Genomic DNA, 22,765 nt, shown 5'->3' on the forward strand with positions numbered 1-22,765 from the left:
TCTGCACCAAATTCCCAGTGTCGTGTTGAGATGGATAAGCGAGGCCATGTTAAGTTGTCCAGATTGCCTCTCTCACTACCACTCTAGGTGGAGGAGGGGAGAGGGCAGATGAAGATTACTGCCGGTGGCAAAGGAAATGGAGGTAGGTATACGTGCACTGGCTATTCATTGCCTTCTCTGGAAGTCCTTTGAATGTTTCTTTCTAATTGCTATTTTTCCTTAAGATGAAGATACATAAAAACACAGAATTAGTGATTTCCCCTAACACTATATGACTACAAGAATTGAGGTGTCTTCCTATCTTTCTTATCTTTGATCATCTATATATATTTTTTTTGCTCAAAAAATATTTACTGGGGCCTTCATTGGTCAGGCTTGGGGCCATGGGTATAGGATGCAAAGATTAATATAGGAAAGAGTCTTTTTAAAAAAAAATTATTGATTATTATTATTATTTTGAGACAGAATCTCCCTCTGTTGCCCAGGATGGAGTGCAGCCCCAGGGTCTACCTCCCGGGCTCAAGTGATTATCATGTCTCAGCTTCCTGAGTAGCTGGGATTATAGGTGTGCCACCACGCCCAGCTAATTTTTGTATTTTTAGTAGAGATGGGATTTTGCCATGTTGGCCAGGCTGGTCTCCTGACCTCATGTGATCCTCCTGCCTCAGCCTCCCAAAGTGCTGGGATTATAGGTGTGAGCCACTGTGCCTGTCTTGTCTTTTTTTTTCCCCTGAAATTAGTTTTAAGTCATGAAAGGAGTCTGCTCTCTTGAGGCATCCACATGCTGGCTGAGAAGAAAAAAACCGTTGATTTTAAGGTGTGGTACAATGTAGTAGATGCTTTGACAGGTAGATAGGTGCAGTGCTTTAGGAACCCAGAAGAGGGAGGCAGAACTTCTAGTTATTATTTGGAAGCTTGTACATTGTTATGCCTTATACAGTGGTTGTATAGACCCAAAGACTTTGATCGCATGTTTATAGATATTCCCTATATTAACATGTTTTGGAATTTTCTACATCATCCCTCAGTTCCTGGGAGGCAATGGGACTTACAAGTTAAGAGTAGGGGACCTGTAGGTAGGTAGACTTGGATTTCAAATCTGGGCCCCTGCCTGACCTTCCAGCTGGGTGACTGAGATAAATCACTTAGACTTCCACAACCAGAAAGCAGTGTGCAAGTGCTGGGGTTAAATGACGTGATGGATGCAACACCTTTGATGATGCCTGGCATGTAGTAGGTGCTTATATATGTATATATATATATATAAAAAATGTGATTGATTATAGCTTCTTTTTGGTGGTGGTGGTGGCAGTGACATGAAACTTGTTTTTATTGAGCTTCACGTGACACACACAGACTAAGTTGCTGAATTTTTAAAAATGTGATTTATTGGTATAAAAACCATTTATACATTATATAAATATAATATAAATATTTCTTTAAAAAATATGTATAAGTTAGCCATTTATTTGAGGTAAGCCTACACTTTCCAAGAAATGATCTGGCTCTGAAACAAAGGATATTCAAACTACATAGCCACTTTCCATTATTATTTCAAAACTAATACATAAAATATTTCAAGTGGTACTTCATAAAAATATAAATATCACTTACATAAATTAACTCAGCTTCACATATTTAAATATTAATAAATTAAAAATAATTAAAATAGTGTCCTAACGCTCATACTTTTAGTTCTCCATAGAGAACAACATAAGTTCTGTGCCCAGTGGACAGGTTTCTGACCAGAAGAAGGAATGTCCATGAACAACAACACTCTGAGGTGCCCATGTTACATTTGCCGAAGAGCCCTCAGGCTGGACTGCAGGAACTCCTTAAAGCTGCGCAGGATGAGATGCGTCGTCATGTCCTGCAGCCACTGGTTCTGTGCCTGCAGCTTCGTCAGCAGGCTGGCATTTGTGGTTGGTTCAGGGGTGGTTATTGCATCTAGATTCTTTGCCTGAAGGAAAATGAAAGCAAAAAGGATTGTTTAAATATTGAATAAATCCTTTGCAGTAGAGGGATGCTCTGGGCTATGGGATGATGTTCAAATGTGAAATGTGGGGTGAATGAGATTAACTGGGGTGCCTGCTCTGAGTAAGATCCTTCCATGGCAATGAACTTCTTCTTTCTTTTTTTTTTTTTTTTTTTTTGAGGCAGGGCTCACTCTGTCACCCAGGCTGGAGTGCAGTGGTGCACAGCAACCTCCGTGTCCCGGGTTCAAGCGATTCACATGCCTCAGCCTCCTGAGTAGCTGGGTTACAGGTGTGCGCCACCATGCCTGGGTAATTTTTTTGTATTTTTAAATAGAGATGGGGTTTTACATTGTTGGCCAGGCTGGTCTTAAACTCCTGGCCTCAAGTGATCCACCCACCTCAGCCTCCCAAAGTGCTGGGATTATATCAGCACTGTGCCTGGCTCACAGCAACTAACTTCTAATCATCCCTTTGCTGTTCTGTCTCCCATTAGACCACAAACATCCTGAGGGAAGCACCACTATCTTTTTGTTTGTTTGGTTTTGTGTTTTTGTAGCAATGGGGTCTCGCTATGTTGTCCAGGCTGGTCTTGAACTCCTGGCCTTAGGAGTTCAAGGAGTTCTCACCTTAGGCTCCCAAAGTTTAGGGAATACAGGCATGAACCACCAAGCCTGACCAGCATCACTATCTTATTTGTTTGTATTCTGTCATATGAAATAATGCCTGGCACATGGTTCATATTTAGTATATGAATGAAGAACCCATACTTAAAGGCATTTTAATATGAGTTCTTCAGTGGCCTCTAAATCTAATACTTTTCTCCAGTTTCCCTCTCACCATCCCTTTAGGATCTGTCGAAAGACCAGTGATCTGGTGGTGTAAAGAGGACTGGGAAACATCTTTCCATAGACCCACCAGATGGGATAAGTAACTTGTGGAAGGCCTTAAACCTCCAAGTGTGGTCCTGGAATTCTGCAGCATCACCAGGGATATAAGCCTGCTAGAAATATGACCCTCAAACCCACCCAAGGCCTCCCAAGTCAGACTCTACACCACAACAAGATGCCCAGGGAATTCCCATGCACGTTCACATAGGAGAAACCCTGGCTTAAGGCTAACAAGTAGAAATAGCAGAGGCAGGACCAGCACCAAGGGTTTCCTTCTAGGCCCCCCCTACTTATTGAGCTTTGTCTCCTCCACATGCTAGCCAGCAACTCTTTACTCCCTGCTGTTTGCATAGCCAGCTACTGGTGGCCAAAGCCCTTGGTACCTCTTTCCAGCCTTGAGTCTCTGACCGTTTCTCTGAACTAACTCTCTGGTAAAAGGTAGGAAAAAGAGTTGAAACAACTACAATGAGAAGAATGCCTCTTGACAATAACTAAAATCTTAAAATCATTTTATGCCCCTTGGTTTTTGTTTCTGTGGATCACTGGGTGGGGATGGATGTACTTCTTTCTGCCCCCTCCTTTTTTTTTTTAATCTCTTGCACTATTAAAAATTGATGTTAAAATCCACCTCAGTTAATATAAAGTATAGTTATTGATGTCCTTTGCAGAAGAGAGCCAACCAAACAAAAAAAGATTTAACAGTAACTATCAGAAACTATTTCTCAGACTTTTTTGTTTACATGTAGCCTTCTCTTTTGGAAGTGGCATTGCATCCCTGAGTTGTCCAGGACACTGTCTTTGAGCCTGTCTTCTCCCACACCAAGGTGAGGAAAGGAGGACACACCCACCTTTTTCTGCAGGAACTGGATCAGGACTTTTGTACTCATTTGCACAGCTCTGGCTTGCTCCTCACTACTCTCAAACCTGTTCTGGAGGTACTCTAGGTATACCTCAAACTCCAAAAGACCAGTGATGATTTTCACCAGGCAAGTGTCCTAAGAGGAAAGATGGTGGGAAAATTGGTTATCGCCAGGAGATAGAATCAATTTGAAAAGTTAAAACTGCCACAATTTGACATATTTTCCCTCTGCTCATCTAGAGAACTTCAAGTACCCCTTAGGCAGCATGTTTTGGGACATTGGACAGCATCATTTTAAATAACCAGACAATCAGAGGCCCCATGTAATTAGTTTTACCCAAAGCCCAACAGATGCTAGAATGTGGCAGTGGGGATTCTTCTCTGATTCTCCCCCTTGATGTTCTTCCTACACTCTTGCCCTTGTCAATGCTGGGCTGGAATCTCCTTTTATAAAATAATCAGAAGTCAGTGCAGGTTATCTCACTGTGGAGAATGAGCTGGGCATGGAGGGAGGGCAGACCTGGACCCTGCCAGGGGCAGCCAGAGAGGGAAAAGGCCCTGAGACCACCTTACCCAGGATGAACTAATTAAACCTGTGGGAGTTTTAAACATTTGACAGTTGTTAAAATCTCAACACGGTGGGACCATCTCTGGCCATACCTGTCCAAGAATAAACTACCTTTAAAAAAGCTTGAAGTTGGCCTCCTCACGAAATTTACATAACATTCTTTACATTTACCCCCTTTTTATTGCTGCCTGGATCTATATGTATACAGGCACTGCAAGCAAGAGGGTGAAGTTTTGCCTAAGGAATAGTGAAAAGTGAGTGTGACAAGTTGGTACCTCATTGAATCCAGATTGGAAGCATCCATCTTTTTCAGCCATCTTTGGAAGGTTCAGGTTGTTTTCTGCCAGTGCCTCTTTGCTGCTTTCACACATGTTACTCCTGTTACATGTCTGGGAAAGAATACCAGAATCGTTATCACCTAAGTGCCCCTATAACAAACACCACTAGAGGGCCTTTGCATTGTTCAACCACAGCCAGGAAAGTCTCTAAGAAAAATGAAGCCACAACTCTTTGGCATCCTGGCAAGCAAATTCCAGTGGAGTGGGGGCACACTTGGGTTCAGTTCCAAGCTCACCTGTGACTTCAGGTGTGTTACTTAATCCTGAGTCTCAGTTTCCTTATCTCCAAAAACCTTCCTTGCAAATTTTGAAGATTAGACACAATACTTATTTAAAGTGCCTGGCATACAGTAGATATTTAATAACAGCAATTTTGACAATAGTTAGGTGAATATAATTCAAACCATAGAATGTTCCAGCTGGAAGGACCTATGAGATCACCTAGTCCACCCCCAGTTTTACTGATGGAGTCCAGAGGTGGTAGGGAATTTACCCAAGATCACGAGGCTGGTTTGGCAGAACCAGAATTCGAGTGTGGGCTCCCAATCTCCTCTCCTGTGTTCTTTTCTTTCTACCAAACAGGACCAAAATACTTTGCATTGAAAGTGGGGAGGTGCTTTAACCTATTTATGATTTGCCACTTTGGTGGGCTCTGAGGTATGAATCTTAGCTGGAATGGCTTTGAGGAATCCTAACCATTGAGTTTACATAAGCAAAAAGTACTGCAACTGCTCTGAGAAGCTGAACATACCTTTCAGGTGGCACTTTTCTAGTCCTTCCAAAGCCCAAGGGACAAAAAGGAGCTTAACAGACCTTATTTTTTGGAAAGGGAAAAGGAAGCCCTGAGAAGCAATGACCCTCAGCTCATGCCAAGGGTGGGCATGGGTTTCAGACCCATTCTGCATTTTCCAGAAAGGAAAGGAACCTCCTGAGACCAGCAAAGGATAAATACAGAAGTCAGTCTAGTCGGCCCCATTGGCCTCAAATCTACAGTGCCCTAGAACCCAGCAAAGACCTCCTAATGCGGGCAGCCCCAGTCCACAGACAGGGGCAAGGGGAACGCATGCGCACACGGGCCATTCAGCCCCTTTGCCAAGCCTACCCACCTCCTTTCTCAGGGCTGAGATGCCGTCGAGGATGTACCGAATTTGTTTGTCAATTCGTTCTGAAGAGGTCAGTGGCTGGCTGTGTGGGGCGGCTACATCTTTGGAATCTTCTCCTGGGAGTACTGGGGCGGGGAAGGCAGCAGGCAACACCAGGAGCAGCCCCAGGGAGAAAGCAACTGGACCGAAGGCGCCTGTGCCGGAGGGGAGCGAGCGGCGGGGTGAGCTGACAGCACAGCTGGGAGCCTGCCTCTGCTGCTGGCCGCCCGCCAGCCCTCCCTGGGCCACACACCCCTCCCTCACACAGGGCTCGACCGCCGCTGGCCGTTCCAGGGCTAGGGATTTCCTGCACTTACTTGTGGAGACGGAGTTCATATCTGGGTTCCTGGAGGGCAGATAGAGCTTCTCTTTCGTTCCTGGTGGGCTCGAGGGCAGAATGAGCCTCAGACATCTCCAGTCTCATATTTATTGGGGGTTGAGACTCTAATATTGAGACTCATGGGAAAATCCCACATTTGATAAATCTTTGTTGGAGGGTTAGGGTGGGGCCAGAGCGGGTGGGGCTGATTGGAAACATTAAGATTGTGCAATGTGACGTCCTTTAGCATCGCAAGACTCAACTAGGGGGAAAAGTGCAGCTTAGGTCGTCACTGAGGCTAGCGCTAAGAAGCAGAATCACTCTTCCTTTACTTTCTTTTTTTCTTTTATTAGTGACTCAGCACTTTGGCATGTCTTGACAGAGTAAAGCTGAAGTCATGCACGAAGTTTTACAAAGAGAAAAAAAATAAGCTAAAGCTATGTTTTTTGAAAAAAAAAAAAAAAAATTCAGTGACCAGATTAACAGGCTAGAATTTGGCATTCCAGTTAATTTGTATTTGTAAAAACCGAAGATGTTCTGAACTGAGTTTCCTCTGACTCCATCGCAGCCCCCCAGCCTGGAGTTAGGAAGAAGGTAATGCTACCAGTCGTCTGAGTTCTTCTGTGTTCTGGCTCTCCCTGTGAGCAGCTGTTGTACAACTGCCTGGCCACCCTCAAATTTCGTGCAGTTACTTCAAGGCGTCTCCAGGTGGAGTGTGTGACTCCTTTTTGCCACCGCATGGCTTCTGCCACTTTCCTCTTCACCTGCTTCAACCCACTTAGAGGAGGTTGGCTGCTACCCTGCCCTCTCCCAAGTGACCCCTTGGGAATCCTGCCAGTGAGGACTTTGCTCTCTGTGCCAGAGGCTTGCCTTGTGCTGCCAGTGCTCTCCCCATTGCCACCTGAGTCTCTTCACCACTGTTCCACTGGGTCTCCTGCAGCCCTGAAATTACTAAAGCCCACTTGGTTCAGGGCAGAAAGGGGGAGAATACAACTCACCTCTTTGTTGGGGATGTCAAAGGAGGACCTTGTGGCATCTTCTAGAGCTTGTGTTTATAGCTCCCTCTCCCTGTAAGTCTTGATTTGAAATCAGAAGAAGCTACAAGGAAAGTACGGACGTAGGCACGGCTCTGGGCTGTGAACCTGCTTCCCCACTGGCACCCAAAGATTTCTTATTGGGTCAAGCTTGTTCAGAAGCCGTCTTCCCTCAGAAGGTGTCTCTTGCAGGAGGATCCTTGGTCTCATGCAAATGGGCTCTAGACTAGGCTGTCCCTGCAGTCTCCAGAGACCCAGACAACTCTGAGATAGCTTCAGGCTGAAACCAGACCCTTGCACAAAACCAAAACACTTATTTACCAAACATGGTGTTAACTTCACAATCGGTTTCTTTGCTTTGCTAAGAAGAGATCTCTTCAAGATCGATAAAACAGTGACCTCTGTTGGGCATTTACTCAAGTTTTGTTTTGTGCGTAACATTTCAGGACCCGCCTGTTGGGGAAAGTGAGGTCATCCATTCTTCACCGATTGTCTAAACAGAGAGACAGTGGTCTTCTGCCGCGGTGGGATTTTTTGGTGTGAAAATGAAAATGGGGGAGGATGGCTGGATGGTTTCACTTTTAGTGCTCTCTGGTCTTAAGCAACGTAGACGCTCCTGAACCAAGTTCTCTTTCCTGCATGAAACGAAGTCACTGCTCTCAGCTCCGCAGCCGTGCGTTGTGTTCTGTCTATGTAATGTGAGATTGCTTTTGCTCAAATATCTATTTTTTAGAAAATACAATTCAATAAATTTCAAGTACTTGAACTGAGTGACATAATACAACACACAGATTTATCTTTTCAATAAAAAGTGTTTTTTAAAATAGGAAGTTCGTGTTCATGATAAAATGTTCAAATAGGACATCAGGGCATACAGGGAAAAATGTCTCCTTCCTATCCTGGCTCCTTTTTTCAGAGGTAGCACCTAATCGCCTGTATTTTCAACCAAACCCTCTGTTATCCTAGCCTGGGAAAGATTTTCTCGTCTTCCCAGCTGTTTGATCCTGGCTGTTGTATCAGGGATCTGTGCCCTTGTTTGTTCACCTATAAAACGGGGGTAATAATAGTTCTTCCTTTCTAGGGCTGTTGTGAACATGGAACATGATGGAATATTAAAAAAATCCTGGCGCATAGTAATCCCACAATACATGCTAGCTCTTTGAACATTCCTTGGCTCAGAGTCTCTGCCTTGGAGAACTCTTCCAGCTCGGCTCTATCAGTTCACCTGGTGTCTTGCCTATGAAGGAATTAGGACTGAGCCAGGCTTCTGTACCAGCAATGAGCTGGTCTCCCAATCATTTTCCCTAGAAAGAAATGAGATTCTGTGTTTTGTTGAAAATGCCTTATGGCACAAAGTGCAAAATGAAAAATAATAATAATTTTCTCTCTTTTTTGAGAACATTAAGACCCCCAAACCAGGTCTCTTGTTTTAGATAATTAGTCCAGCTTGTGTCTTGCTCCTAATAGACTTTTTCCAAGCCTTCTGCTAAGTGTTTTTATGTCAGAAGTCCACAGCCTTCCCTGTGCATGGTGATCGCCATTAATTCAAACTTCTGAGAGTGGCCCTCGAGGGTGAAGGGGCCTGATGCTTCTGGGGTCAAGAAAGGGCAAACTGTGGGAATGCATGCATGTAGGGAGCCTGGGGACGCTGTCTGCCCCTGCACATCACAGCATGGCACTTTATTAGTATCAATGCCTTGGGCTGGAATTTGCTTGTGGGAGAGATGAGCTCTCCCTTGCTCCAAAAACGTTAATGTAACATGCGCAATTCCGCAATGATAGTTTCCTTCCTTTGCATCTCAATGGATTTTTTGCTTGGAGAGCTCATTCCTTGTTTTTTCTTGTTTTGTTTTGTTTTTTTCTCTTGAGAAGGAGTCTTGCTCTGTCGCCCAGGCTGGAGTGCAATGGCATGATCTTGGCTCACTTCAACCGTCCCCTCCCAGGTTCAAGCAATTCTCTTGCCTCAACCTCCTGAGTAGCTGGGACTACAGATGCACGCCTGGCTACTTTTTGTATTTTTAGTAGAAATGGGGTTTTGCCATGTTGGCCAGGCGGGTCTTGAACTCCTGACCTTAGGTGATCCACCTGCCTCGGCCTCCCAAAGAGCTAGGATTACAAGCGTGAACCACCGTGCCCAACCCCTCGTTGTTTTTAAAGGGCAGTTTTAGGTCACAGCAAAATCGAGAGGAAGGTACAGAGATTTCCCATATATCCCTCCTCCCTGCAACTCTCCCCTGTATTTTAGTATGCATACGTGACCAGAAGAGGCTGTGCTGTCAGCATTTATTAACTAAATACTTTAGTTGCTGGATTGCATCATAGCTGATTTGAAGCGAGCACCAGCTGAGATCAAGAGAGTCCGGACAAATGGGAGTGCACAGGGAGGAAGCAGCAACTTGGCTTCCTATGCCACCCGTGTAGGACTGGCATGTCCTATCTGGATCTCCCAGAATTACCACCCATGACTGCTTTCCTACATAGTGGTAGAGTCCAGTTCAGAATCTAGTAATACATTTAAGACCAAGGGGGAAAAGTAGTTTCCATTTGGTACTTAAGCTCTCAGAAGGAGAAGTGTTCTCCACGTTTCAGGAGTTAAGATGTAGTGTTGTGCTCTTTCTCTATATTCTGGGGGTTGGAGATGGATGAGTCTGTGATTTAACAGGAGGGGGTACAGCAAGAAAAAACGGGAAGTCCGGGGTACTAGGGAACTTGCAGTTGCTGTCAGAATGTAGTTTCGCTTGTCACCAAGTCGTAAGAAGTTTGTAAACTGAAACAGTGGGTGACTTAATAGCTTCTTCTGGGATTGAGTCCCATTGAGCAGACACCAGGCTTGAAGAAGGCTCTGGGAAATGTGCTGCTTTGATGGTGGTATTACTTGAAGAGAGAATATTAGGGACATGTGGTATGTCAATTTGGAAAGCGCCAGCTCATGTTGGAGGGCAGCCAGGCCTGGTGACCAAAGCTCTTGACAGTTTCCTGCCTGGTCTGGTCTCAGTCCTGGCTTTGCAGCCTCAGCTCTGATGTCCTGTTGTAGCTCCTTGGTCTGATGAATTCTTGGTCTGGCCTCAGCTTTTCTGATGGGGAGGATGTGCAGGGGCTGGACCTAGCTCCTCCTAGACTAGGGAACGGACACATCTGCCCTGCTGTGTTTCTGATTCAAAACTCTATAGGGAGGTCATCTGTTCTGTGCCCTCATTATTTTGCTGTGTGACTTACCTTCCCCCTGCTGAAGTGGAAAATCTCAGGCATCTTGGGAGGGAAGTAGCCTTTTCCGGGCAAGAAGTGTAGACTCTCTTTGCCTTGGGATACCCCTATACCCCTTTCCCTGGGTCTCTAGGCCTGGAAGAGAGTGCCCTGATTGCAGACTTTTCTGAAGCTGGTTTGCTAATGAGAAAAATTGCTTTGCTGATTCTGAAGAAGCCCCATTTGGCCCTGCCCCCATGGCTGGGTAGGTCCCTCAGACTGAGTTTCAGTGCTTTGCCTCTTCTCCATCTGTGGGATAGGCTTTCTATGGTGGTGGCTGCTGGTTCTGCTTTATAATTAGGAAACTTCCATTTGTCAGCTAGCAGTAATACGTTCATTTATTATCACGAGTCATTTGAGCCATCTTTGGTTTCTCCAAAGATCTCAGTTCTCTGAGTTCAGTGTCATAGGCAGAAACTAAGCATGCAAAGCATTGGCTGGTTTCCTCTACTCTTTTCCCTCAAAATTAAGGTACTAAGAACCCATTTGAAATCATCACATGTAATGGCCAGACCAGGGGATTCTACTGGCCTGGTTATGACGTCTTTTACCTCCCTTCCCTGCCCTTTTGGTTAGTTATTTGCTAGAGAGTGTCTTAGTCCCTCTGAACTAGCAAGCTGAATCCATGAAGAGGGTTAGGCTATTCTAGTCTTCATGGTGGAATAATTTCCACTACATGCTTTGGACATGTTGAGGACTCTGTAATTCTGAGACATTGGGATCCATCATTTCTGAAGATGGGTACACCTGGATTGATTTAAAATGTTACGGAAGAATTCAGATCCAGGTAAGCAAGTCAAAGAATCATAGGCAATTTCTTCAAGCTATTGAATTCTATGTTGTGTATACCTATGTATGTGTGTGGATGTGTGTGGCACAGAGTGGAGCCCTTGGTCTATAGACCTATCATAGATATGGTTCCAAAGGGCGCTGCCCACCTCATATGAGTGTGGCTTTACAGGCCTGGGTACCCAGGAAGCCTGGACCGGCCATCTGCTGTCACTTTTCTCCCAGGCCTGCAGCTCTTCCTGTGCTACTGGATCTGTACAGTGGTCTATGTTGGAGCCACATTACTGTGTCCCCCAAGGGCACTGTGGGATTCCCTGTATTTCTCACCCAGGAAGCCATATTTTCTATGTGCTACTTTTCTATGGGTGAGACAGGGGTTGGGGAGAGGTGGGGACAGAAGGGAAGTCACCCATCAGCTTGGAAAGTGATCTGGATGTGTCGAAATGGCTTCCTATTGCCAAACGCTTGTTTGGGGGGCTTGCTGCCTAAGCAGTTGCCATCAAGCCTCAGATCCTCCTATCTCTTTAGGACAACCAATAGAGAGGCTGTCATGCCCACTTCTTCTCTGCGTTAAGTTTGTTCACCATGGGCCCAGTAAAACTGCTGAAGACACCAGTTATGCAGTCAGGGGCAGGGCAGGTGTCAGACGGAAATTTGGGTCCTGGGCTGTTTCTGTCTGACATTGTGTGGGCACTCAGTTGGCCAGGCTTGTGAAAGCCCTGTTGCCCTTCTTGACTTCATTTAGATTGCAGAATTCAGAAGGAAGTGGGGGTTTTATACTGCCAGCAGAAAATTTTGGCTGAATGTAGGGTTTCCCTGAATTAGGCTTGTCTTTTTACTGCATTGCCAAATCCTTGGCTTCTTGTGTTTGGGGAGTGTAGCTGTTGGCAGATGAGACTGCTCAGATGACGATGAACTGCGGATTTGGGGCAAAGTACTCTCCCACCTTAGGGGTTTGCTGAATTCCTTCCTAGCTCCAGGATTCTGTGGTTCTGTGGATCTTCATGAGCCATGCTTATTAATCAAGAACCTACTCTTAATGGGACTATAGGAACAGGAGTCTCTAAATTAAGAAATACTTTTTGAAAGCCCAAAGCCTGATGCTGTCTTCTAGTTCCCACCCAAGGGCCTGTTAGTGGAAGTGCTTTGACTGGGCAGGGTGCCACCCATTTTGACATGCCCACATCTTGGTGGCCTCAGGGAGACTAAACTGATTCAGGAGATGCTAGAGCCCTGGTAAGGGCTGCCACCTGAAAGGAGGTAGCAAATTTCTTAATTATTATACAAGCTTAATTATTATACAATTAATTATTTCTTAATTATTATACAGGCCGGCCCAGGCTTCCTGGGTACCCAGACCTGTAAGGCCGCACTCATATGAGGTATTCAAATTAAGTGTTTTTAATTTAAAAGCAAGTAATACATTTTCAATGTAGAAAGCAGAAAAGAGAGATAAACAAAAAGAAAAAAACTATAAAATACATAATCTTAGTACCCAGTAGTAATCATTGTTATCACTATGGTATAATCATTCTAGTCATTTTTACATTTTTTCATTTGTATCTAGGTGTAATGGGAAAATGTCATCTATGGCGTTTGACAATCTGCTTTCCCTATTTATACTCCTTTGTATGCGTAATGTTCTGGATAACTCTGAGTAGAGGTGAGGTGAATAATGGCTATAGGTATACCAGTCAGAGTTCAGAGGGGAAACATCAAGTGAGGTTACAGATGACTCCTGCATATGCACACGATTCACTTGTTAAGGCACGGGGAAAGAGTTTATATCTTAATGGGGATAAGATGCATTTAACATAATCACTGGGTTTTCTGGAGGGGTTAACTTACCAGTTGTTCATGGAGCAGTGTAATCCCTAAATCAAGCTGTGCAAATTGTTTGGCATCATGAAAATGAGTTTGCAGTTCAGCTGAACTTTGCTTTTCAGCTGGTTCTGGGACATAGCCATGCTTTGGTTGGACCCCACGATGGGCATCAGTAGCTCATTGCTCTTCCTTGGTGGCAGGACATATGGAGAGTGATCATGAATGATGGCATCATCATCTCTTCTCATCTTGTGTGGTCCGTTACCTTTAATACATTGACATTTCTTATCGAGGTCTGTTTTGCAAAGCAAAAAAATGGACACCTTGATAAGGACTTTGTAGTCTTGCAACATTTCTCTCCTTTCCATCTCCAGGTCTGGTTGTATCTCCCTCAGGTGACCTTTCACTTATTGTGATTGTGTTCTTGTGCAAGAGAAACTACATTTCCTGTGGAAGCAGAAGGAAGACCCACCATGATGCAAAGAGCTTCTCTTGATAATGGTCAGGGAAGGAGTTTGAGTGTTTGGCCATGGTCTTGCTTGAGGATTCTGAGAAGCTAAAATGGGCTACCATTGGGTTTTTTTAGCATTTCTTCTCTCTCTAGGGCTCATCAAAAATATAATAGTAAGCACCAATGTGGAATAGTTTTGAGGTACTGAGTGAAGTCCTGTGAGGATTCGTGGACCTTGATTTCTATAACCACACCATTGTTTTCCTTCTAAGGTAATTGACATGTAGGATTAATCAGGTATTTAGTGGATGCCAGGTGCTGGGCTAGATGCTTTACACACATTAATTCATTTAAACTTCACTCTATGGAGGTAACTATTTTATTCTCACTTTATGGATAAGAAACTGAAGTTCAGAGAAGTTAAATGATTTCCCTGAGATGATGCATGACCCCAGAATCATGAAAAAGTTCATTAGTCTTTGGGAGAAGAGGTAAAATGGGGTCGGTAAATTGGGGGTAGGGTTGTTAGAAGAAGTGACATGATAAAAGTATTTCATCTGAGTGAGCATGAAGAAGACCCCAGGGGGTTGTAGTCTGGGAGGTGGGCTCAGAAGTTCTTGCAAACATCTCAGCGTGAGACCAGATGGAGAAGCCCAGGCATGGTTGTGCAGGAGCTGGCTGGCTCTGGTTCAAGATAGCCAGCTGTACTGATCTCTTCCCAACTCTACATTAAATGACTCCTGATGGTAACTTGAAATTAAGGTGGAAACATTACACCATGGAAATTGGCAAATGCTACAATCAGAGCCCTCCCTTCCCTCTGTTCCTCAGTTAGTTGTTAAATATCTTCCAGCACATAAGTGGGCCCAAGGAAATGAAAGGATATTTTGAAGGCAAAATCAATCCAATCCAGAGATTAGTTATATTGTATGAGTACTATTTGGGGAGTATAAGAAAAGGATGTATCAAAGCCATTAAGGATTATTTGATCTTCTCTCATTTCAAAGACAATTGAACACAAAGCTTTTTAAGGAAAGAGATTGTTCTCGTCAAAGTATGCTGCTTCTATACCTCAGAATGAAGGCTGCCACTTTTATAAACAGATAGGCACAGGCTGCCATCTGAATGAGGGAGAGTTAGGATGTGTGCAGGACACACCTTGTCCTACAGAATTATATGCACTCAGACTTCCCCCAGCCACATGCTGGACCATGGCTTGATGGATCAAGGCAGAGGCTGAGCCCAGCTCTTTTGAGCCATGGGATAAATTAGAGGCAGAAAATTAGTCACAGTGAGGGAGTTTGCTGCTGCAGAGCAGCAGCCCAGGGGCCTAGGGATTTCTGCTTTGTCACTGTCTGTCCCATCCAGAGCTGACGAATGAAGAGGCTGGCTTTGGGGCCCTGAGTGGACAGGATGAGGAGAGCCCTGAAGAGTTCTTAGGGTCTCTAAAGGATTGCTGCTTCTTAGATCATAAGTTTACTCTTAACTGTACCAGAATGACAGAACGTCACTTCTCCTAATATTATTCTTGGCATAGCATCTTTGCTGTGTCCTCCTTATGATTCATCTCCGTTACAGTTCTGTTACATATTTCTACGATGTTGCATTAGAAGAACAAACAGTGTCCTTAAATCCAATTCCCTGTCCTCTTCCACCAGTACCCACTGATGACAGGAACCTGACTGGTACTTTACTGTGTGATAGCTAAACTTCAGAATATTGAGTAAAATGTAAAACTCCCTGGTAGAAATTTGGTTCCATTGCATGGCACAGCTCCCAGGCAGGTCACATGAGACTCTATGCTACATTTTTTTTTTCTCTCTCCAAAGCATGCCAGTCTTTTTAGAACAGTTTCAGTGCAGGGTAGAATGCCGTGACGTCTCTATGTTCTGAACTTCTGTCAAGACTCAGATCATGCCTCGATCCTCCCGGAAGCCTCTGCTGATCCATTTCCAGGAATAGTGCGGGTTCTCCTCTGGGCTCTCCCGCAGGGCCATGTACTGTACTAATCTGTTTCCGGGCAGTGTTGTGATGGCACAGGCTCTGGAGCCAAGCTGCCCAGATTCAAATCTTTGTTCTGTATTTTCTAAGCTGAGGTCCACTGGGAAGTTATTTAACATCTGGGCTTAATTGTTCTCATTTTAAAAATGGAAGTAGCAGTTGCACCTTATGTCACAGAGTTGTCAGAACCTATGTAAAGTGCTTGGCATCTGCCTGGCACATTGTAGGGGCCCAGTAAACATGAGCTATTGATACTGTTATTATTTTCTCCCCAACTGATTGAGAGTTTCTTGAGGGCTCCATCTTTCTTGTGCTAAGGAATAGCATGGATTCAAATACTTGGTTGGTGCACAGGATGGTAAATGAGTGAAAGGTGGGATTTCCTTGGAATTTATGTGTTGGAAATAATCATCAAAGATTTAGAAGTAAAGAACAGTTTAATTTGTAAAATGTTCTTTGTATGTGTGCTTTTTAAAAGCCATATAAAATATTAAGCTTATTTGATTTACAAATTAGAAACAAAGGTCATCATACTTTATTCAAAAGTTAAGGAAAAAATACATGTACTTATTCCATATCACAGGCAGTATGGTTTACTAGAAAAAACATGCATTGCAGAGACAGACTTGGTTTAAATCCCAGCTCCATCATTTATAGCTTGTGTGGCTTTGGGCAAGGCACTTCAATTCCCTGTGCCTGCGTTTCCTCATTTGTAAACTGTGGCAAATAATACTTAACCATCTGGGGGTGGTTGTGGGAATTAAATGAAATCCTATCCATTAAAGACAGTTATTGGTATATGCTAAATTGGTGGTAGATGCTAATTGTTGTTGTTTTGTTGTTGATGTATTAGACAGAGGTGGGGCAAGGGAAACAGAGAGGAGAAGGGAAAAAGAGAGAAAAGCATCAACATAGACAAAGCAAGAAGGGGAAAGACAGCTGAAAAAAAAAAAAAAAGCAAAACCCAAAATGGCCACCAAAAAATAAAGGCAAATAAAGTGGCTCATAGATTTCATTTGGTTTTGAAATGTTTTAAAATTGTTTTTTGTAGAGACAGGGTCTCACTATATTACCCAGGCTGATTGTGAACTCCTGGCCTCCTAAAGCACAAGAATTACAGGCATGAGCCACCACACCCAGCCATTGTTTTAAAATGTTATATGTTAAGTTTCTAGTTTTTACATAGGTAACACATACCCATGGCACAAAATTAAAAAGATAACAAAGGGTACTTAGTAAAAAAATTACCAAAAAAAAAAAAAATTACACTTCCACCATGCGTGAGCCATTAGGGGTAACTACTGGGTTCTTGTGATTCCTTCTAGAAATACTCCATGCGTGTATAAGCAAAATATTCATATTTCCTAGGATTTATTTTTATTCTTCTACATAAGTGATGGCACATCAGTTACACTGTTCTACATTTTGCTTTCTTTATTGAATGTGTTTTAGCAATCATTTCTTATCAGGAGATGCAGAATTGCTTCTTCCTTTTTAGCTTTTGTATTCCATGTATTTAACCAGTCCACCATTAATGGGATTTTAGGTTGTTTCCAATCTTTTGTTATTACAGCCAAAGCGACAGTGAATAATCTTGTCCATGTGCGATTTCACACATGTGAGTGTATTAGTGAGATAGTTTCCTAGAATTTGAATTGCTGACTCAAAGGATATGGGCAGTTTTGAGATAGAGACAGACAGAGGTTGTACAAATTTAATTCTCCCTCTAGTGATGTATGGGAACAGCTGTTCCTCATATGTTTGTCAGCATGATACTATCAGTTTTCTTGATCTTTGCCAGATTGCAGAGGGAAAAACATAGCTCAGCGTAGTTTTAATTTGCATCTGTCTTGTATAAGTAGGATTGAGCACTTAGTCAGGTATTCAAGAACCATTTTTATTTTGTTTTCCATGAATTCCATGTTCATATCTGTTGTCAGTCTTTCTGGTTATTGGTTATTGATCCTTTTCCATTGATTGAAAGCCCTTCTTAATATATTCCAAGAGGCAAACGTTTATTTTTCACATGTCTTTTAAAATTTATTATTCATCTTTCTGCTTAGTTTATAGTGCTTTTGCCATGCAGAAAGTTTTTGATTTATATGAAGCACACTATATATATCCTTTCTTGTATGCGTCTAGATTTTGTGACACACTTAAAATGGCCTATTTAGTCTACTTTGACACAATAAAAATATTCTTCCAGGTTTTCTTCAAGTTTCTTTAAATAATAGGTTTTGAAATATTGGGCAAATTCAGACTATGCTTGTCACACGACAAGATTAACTATTCTTGTTACACCTGATATAAATACACGTACATGGGAAGAAATGTAGGTACCTCTGGAAGGTAGAATGAGAAACACTTCTTTTCCTCTTGTAGTTTTCTTTGTTTTCCAGGTTTTCGGCATTGATTATGTATTACTTTAGTACTCATAAAAATGTTAATTAAATGCAAGTTTATTTTGCCCATTTTAAACCTTTCTTTAGGATCCTTGGTTCCTGAATCTCTCTGTATGCTAGTGTTGCCCCCTGTTTTGCTTTGGAAACTGTCTGTTTGGCTTCTACCCAGAATAGCTTTGACTCACTCCAAATGACCTCTTGGTCATTGGCTAAATCCAATGAATCATCCTAGCCCTAAGCTTGACTTACCTGTAGCCCATCTGAAGCTACTGACCACCCCTTCCTGCTTGGCCTGCCTCCCTCCTCTCTCTCTGCTGCTCCTCCTTCTGGTGAATATTCCCTGGGCTGTTGCTCTAGCTGAGCCCTGTACAGTAATAGGGGACATTTCAGACGGTTCACTGTGAGCCAGGTGCTCTAAGTCTGTGTATATTATCTCATTTAGCCCTCATCACAATATTTCTTTTATCTTTTCTTGTCTTTTTTCTTTTTTTTTTTTTTTGGAGACGGAGTCTCACTCTGTTGCCCAGGTTGGAGTACAGTGGTGAGATCTCGGCTCACTGCAACCTCTGCCTCTCTGGTAGCTGGGACTACAGGTGCCCACCGCTATGCCTGGCTAATTTTTATATTTTTGGTAGAGATGGTGTTTCACCATATTGGCCAGGCAGGTCTTGAACTCCTGACTTTGTGATCTGCCCACCTCGGCTTCCCAAAGTGCTGGGATTACAGGCGTGAACCATCATGCCCAGCCTCTCATCACAATATTTCTAAGGGAACTATGGCTATCAACTGGGTTTTTAGATGAGAAAATGGAGCATTACAAGAACATGCCCAAGAGCAACCAGATAGAAATGGGTAGAGCCAAGATTTGAACCCAGGGACTCTGATCATAGCCCATGCTAAACCAGGCACTCTTCTCTCTGTGCCTTCTGTGGGCCAACCCATCCTTGTGGGACTTTACCTACCTTTTCTCTTTTACACAGACTACTCCCAAGTTTATGGCCCCGCCTCTGATTTCTGTCTTGCATTCTGGACAGCCCAGTGGCTGATCCACTTCCATGTGCCACAGATACCTTAAATTCAGCAGGCCTATATCTCCTAAGATTTTTCTGGAGAGATGGGGCTGTTATTTTTCATAGTTTCCAGTAGAAGGGTCTGGAAAATGAGAACACAGGGGACTTGAACTCAGGTATTCTATGAGGTTAGTGCTTTGCTTTATAATTAAGTTAGATTCAATTCATCAGCCTATTACATGCCTTAATCCCTGACCTCAAGGAGTTTTTAATGATTCAGCGTGATTTGCATATCCTTGTTCTTTTAAGACCAATAAATCCTTTTGGAAGATTGGTTACCTTTTTCCCACAGCACAAAGTCATTTGCTTATCCTGATGGGAAGGCCCATTCATTTCCTAAAAGTGAACGTGGCTTATGCTCAGAGAGCAATTAGCATTGAAATTCTGAATCCGTTTAAATCCCCTGAGATTTTTATGGTTCAATCCATTGTAATTAATAATCACAGAACACTCAAGATGGGACATTAGATTTAAAAACAATTGCGTTCCAGCAAGAAGAGGAAACTTAACTGGACAAGCAGTCTTCTGGCTTAAGGATTGGTTTTTATGCCTTTGCAATTGAGAACAATCTCTATGAGAAAAGCATTAGCAATTCCAATTCTCCAGGATAGTGTTTTTCTTTTTAGCTTTCCTATTAATTAAAAAAAAAAAAATGATAAAAGTAACACCTGCTAAGTGTAACAATGGCAAGATGGCCAGCCCCTTGAGTGAGCTGACCACTGTTAACAGCTTGTACCAACTTTGGCACCCTGCATGGGCTCACACAGTAGGATATCAACAGACATCCAAATTATGTATGTAGAGTCGAGGTTGGTTTATTTATTTTATAGTAGCAAGATCATACAATACTTATTATTCTACAAGTTTTTTTTTTCTCACCTAGCTCTAGACCATGGATACTCCATCCAGGTCAGTTAACATAGCTTTATGCTTTTAAACAGCGTGTAACATAGGAAGTTTCATGACTTATTTAGCCAATTTTCTCTTGATGGACATCCAGGTCATTTTTTATTTTCTACCTCTGCTGGCGAAGCTGCAAGAGACATTCCTGTACATATATTTTTATATAATAAAGCATCTGTTTCTAACAAGTCCTAAAAGTAACATTGCTGAGGTCCAGACTTGGCTAATTTCTGAAACTACATTAATATATGAGCTGAGGAAGGGAAAAGGGAAGTCACGTACTTCTGTCTGCCAGGTACTACAGTAGGTACTTTCCATAAGTTGTTTAGTTTCATCTTGGTCTCCTGCCTCTAGTTCTGCCCAAATCTCTCCTCTACATAAGCACAGATAAGTATATCAGTCTGCTCAAAACCCTGCATAGTTCACATGATCTTTGTGGTAAAGGCCAAGCTACTAATATGGCCCACAAGGCCTTCCAGAGTTTGGTCTTGTCCACCTCTTCCCTCTGTCTCTTGTCCCTCTCCCTTTCTCTTTACATTCCAGTACACCTGAACTGCTTGCAATTACCCACCTTACCCAGCCATTTCAGCCCTCTGGGCCTTTGTTCTGCCTCCCTCTCTGTTCTAATGGTCCTTCCCCACCTCATCCCCTAGCTCTTCTATCACTCATCAGTCAATACCCACTCAGTCTTCTCTTTCAGAATGCCCTTTGCAGGTTGGCTTATGAATTCCTGAGGCTATATCATGCTGTAGTGACTTAAAATACAGAAATCTTGATGGCTTAATACAATTTTTTGCTTGGCCAGTCAAAGTCTGCTGCAGGGCTGGCTCATTCGCTTGGGCAGCTCCCTTCAGAGACCTGCCTGATGGAACCGATGGAAGCTCTATCATTCTGTAATTGTACCATCCAGAACACTCAGCTTCCTTGGTTGCTGTGGCAGGAGAAGAGAGGGTATTGTGCTAGCAATGAAGTGTATTGGCCCAGAAGTGACCATGTTAGTCCCATTCTCAGCCCACTGGCCAGCCCTGTTCTGTGGCTCTGCCTAACTCCAAGGGGCAGAAGTGTAATCCTCTCATGAGGCTGGAAGGAAAGGAGATTGGACATAAGTGAGCACTAGAAGCCTCTACCACAGGTGAGATGCTACCACTCTCTCTATGTCTATTAGAATTGTTATATGGCATTAGAATGATGACTTATGTGTGTCTTCCCCACCAGAGTGGATGCTTTGTGAGGTTAAGGTGTTTTATCTTCCCGTCTCCAGTATCTGGCACAGTGTTTGGCATATAGTAAACAATGAAGAAATATCTGTTGAACAAATCCATTCACACAAATCAACAATCTACATTTTATAGATGGGGACACCAAAGTTCAGAGAGGTCAATTAACTTACCTGTGATCTCACAGCTAGAAGGTAATAAAGCCGATTCACATTCCAATCTATCAGATTCCAAAACACACACTTTGAGGAAACGTTCTACAAGTTGATATTCCCAGGTCTGATCTGGGACATAAGGAGTTCACCCATAGGAAATGAATTCAATCTTGGAGACACAAGAATCCTATCAGCCTCTTTAGCACACCATGTCTGGAATGCCCAGGGTGCATCTGCCTGGGGCCTCTCTTTGTGTTCGGGGAACCGGTGGGGAAAAATAGGCAGATCTTTATGATTCGACATCTCCCAGGTATGGACTTTAAAACAAAACAAAAAAGCAAGAAAAACCAGTCCTAGCCAACCCAAAGTACATTCAGGTCTCTGTCACAGCATCTCTCTTTCCTCACTTAATATATCTGAATTTAAACAAAACCCCTACTTTCATAACTTACGTAGCTACAGAGTGCTCTAAAAAACGGAGTTTGAAATTGAGTTTGAGGTCCAACTCCCATGCCCTAGGCCTATTGCTGCACCTCACTGAGTCTCCCTTTCCTTATCTTATAAAATAACACCAACTATAAGAAGACCCACTTCCCTGTAATTTGGGGTAGACCACAAAGTTCTAACTGAGCTCAAAATTCCAATAGAACTTCAGATAAATACCCGACATTCCTCATGCATTTATAATTTGTACTTTCTGTTAATCTTATGCTGGTGTTGCTTCTATGTTGCTATTTTATGTTGTTTAAAAAAACCTTAGAAGAAGGCTGGGCACGGTGGCTCACACCTGTAATCCTAGCACTTTGGGAGGCCGAGGTGGGCAGATCACCTGAGGTCAGGAGTTCGAGACTAGCCTCAACATGGCGAAACCCCGTCTCTACTAAAAACACAAAATTAGCCAGGCGTGGTGGTGCATGCCTGTAATCCCAGCTACTCGGGGGGCTGAGGCAGGAGAATTGCTTGAACCTGGAAGGTGCAGGTTGTGGTGAACCGAGATTGCGCCATTGCTCTCCAGCCTAGGCAACAACAGCGAAACTCCATCTAAAAAAAAAAAACCAAAAAAAACCTTAAAAGAGAGAGTACTGAAAGTGGAGTCATTTTACTCTCTAAAGGTATTTTATTTTATTTATGTATTTTTCTTTTGAGATGGAATCTCACTGTATCACCAAGGCTGGAGTGTAGTGGCACAATCTTAGCTCACTGCAACCTCTACCTCCTGTACTCAAGCGATTCTCGTGCCTCAACCTCCCAAGTAGCTGGGATCCCAGGCGCACACCACCCCATCTGGCTAATTTTTGTAATTTTAGCAGAGACGGGGTTTCACCGTGTTGGCCAGGCTGGTCTCGAACTCCTGACATCAAGTGATTTGCCCGCCTCGGACTCCCAAAGCACTGGGATTACAGGCATGAGCCACTGCGCCTGGCACTCTAAAGGCATTTTAGAGTGAAAATAATTACTGAGTCCAGGTAGGGGACAGTGGGAGGCCGAGGCAGGCGGGTCACAAGGCCAGGAGCTCGAGACCATCCTGGCTGACACTGTGAAACCCCATCTCTACTAAAAATACAAAAAATTAGCCGGGCGTGGTGG

General features: G+C 43.3%; 1 protein-coding gene and 1 long non-coding RNA gene across 5 annotated transcripts; one reads left to right on the top strand and one right to left on the bottom strand.

Moving 5' to 3' along the window:
* Nucleotides 1-1,362: 1,362 nt before the first annotated feature.
* On the bottom strand, nucleotides 1,363-6,227 carry IL6 (interleukin 6). 4 transcript variants are annotated; one of them, XM_025381049.1, is made up of 5 exons: nucleotides 6,088-6,227; nucleotides 5,735-5,925; nucleotides 4,566-4,679; nucleotides 3,712-3,858; nucleotides 1,363-1,960 (listed from the first exon to the last, which is right to left on the bottom strand). In XM_025381049.1, exons 1-5 carry the CDS (start codon nucleotides 6,104-6,106, stop codon nucleotides 1,793-1,795), a joined length of 639 nt encoding a protein of 212 aa, XP_025236834.1. In that variant the 5' UTR covers nucleotides 6,107-6,227; the 3' UTR covers nucleotides 1,363-1,792. The 4 variants fall into 4 exon arrangements, with proteins under 4 accessions (XP_025236834.1, XP_025236835.1, XP_025236836.1 ...); XM_025381050.1 differs by having other exon boundaries at nucleotides 5,735-5,856; nucleotides 6,088-6,157; XM_025381051.1 differs by lacking the exon at nucleotides 5,735-5,925.
* Nucleotides 5,749-7,953, top strand: LOC112621594. Its single transcript, XR_003118751.1, has 2 exons — nucleotides 5,749-5,801; nucleotides 6,658-7,953. It is a non-coding gene; the product is annotated as an uncharacterized LOC112621594 (long non-coding RNA).
* The last annotated feature ends 14,812 nt before the right edge of the window (nucleotides 7,954-22,765 follow it).

Source organism: Theropithecus gelada, chromosome 3 (genome assembly GCF_003255815.1).
Source record: "Theropithecus gelada isolate Dixy chromosome 3, Tgel_1.0, whole genome shotgun sequence".
Lineage (NCBI taxonomy): Eukaryota > Metazoa > Chordata > Mammalia > Primates > Cercopithecidae > Theropithecus > Theropithecus gelada.

Coding starts and splice junctions, on each gene's coding strand:
- IL6 (XM_025381048.1), bottom strand. CDS start 6,106: ATGAACTCCGTCTCCACAAGTAAGTGCAGGAAATCCCTAGCCCTGGAA. Junction 4,680..5,734: donor TCTCAGCCCTGAGAAAGGAG/GTGGGTAGGCTT, acceptor ATTCTTTCCCAG/ACATGTAACAGGAGTAACAT. Junction 3,859..4,565: donor TCCAATCTGGATTCAATGAG/GTACCAACTTGT, acceptor CTTTCCTCTTAG/GACACTTGCCTGGTGAAAAT.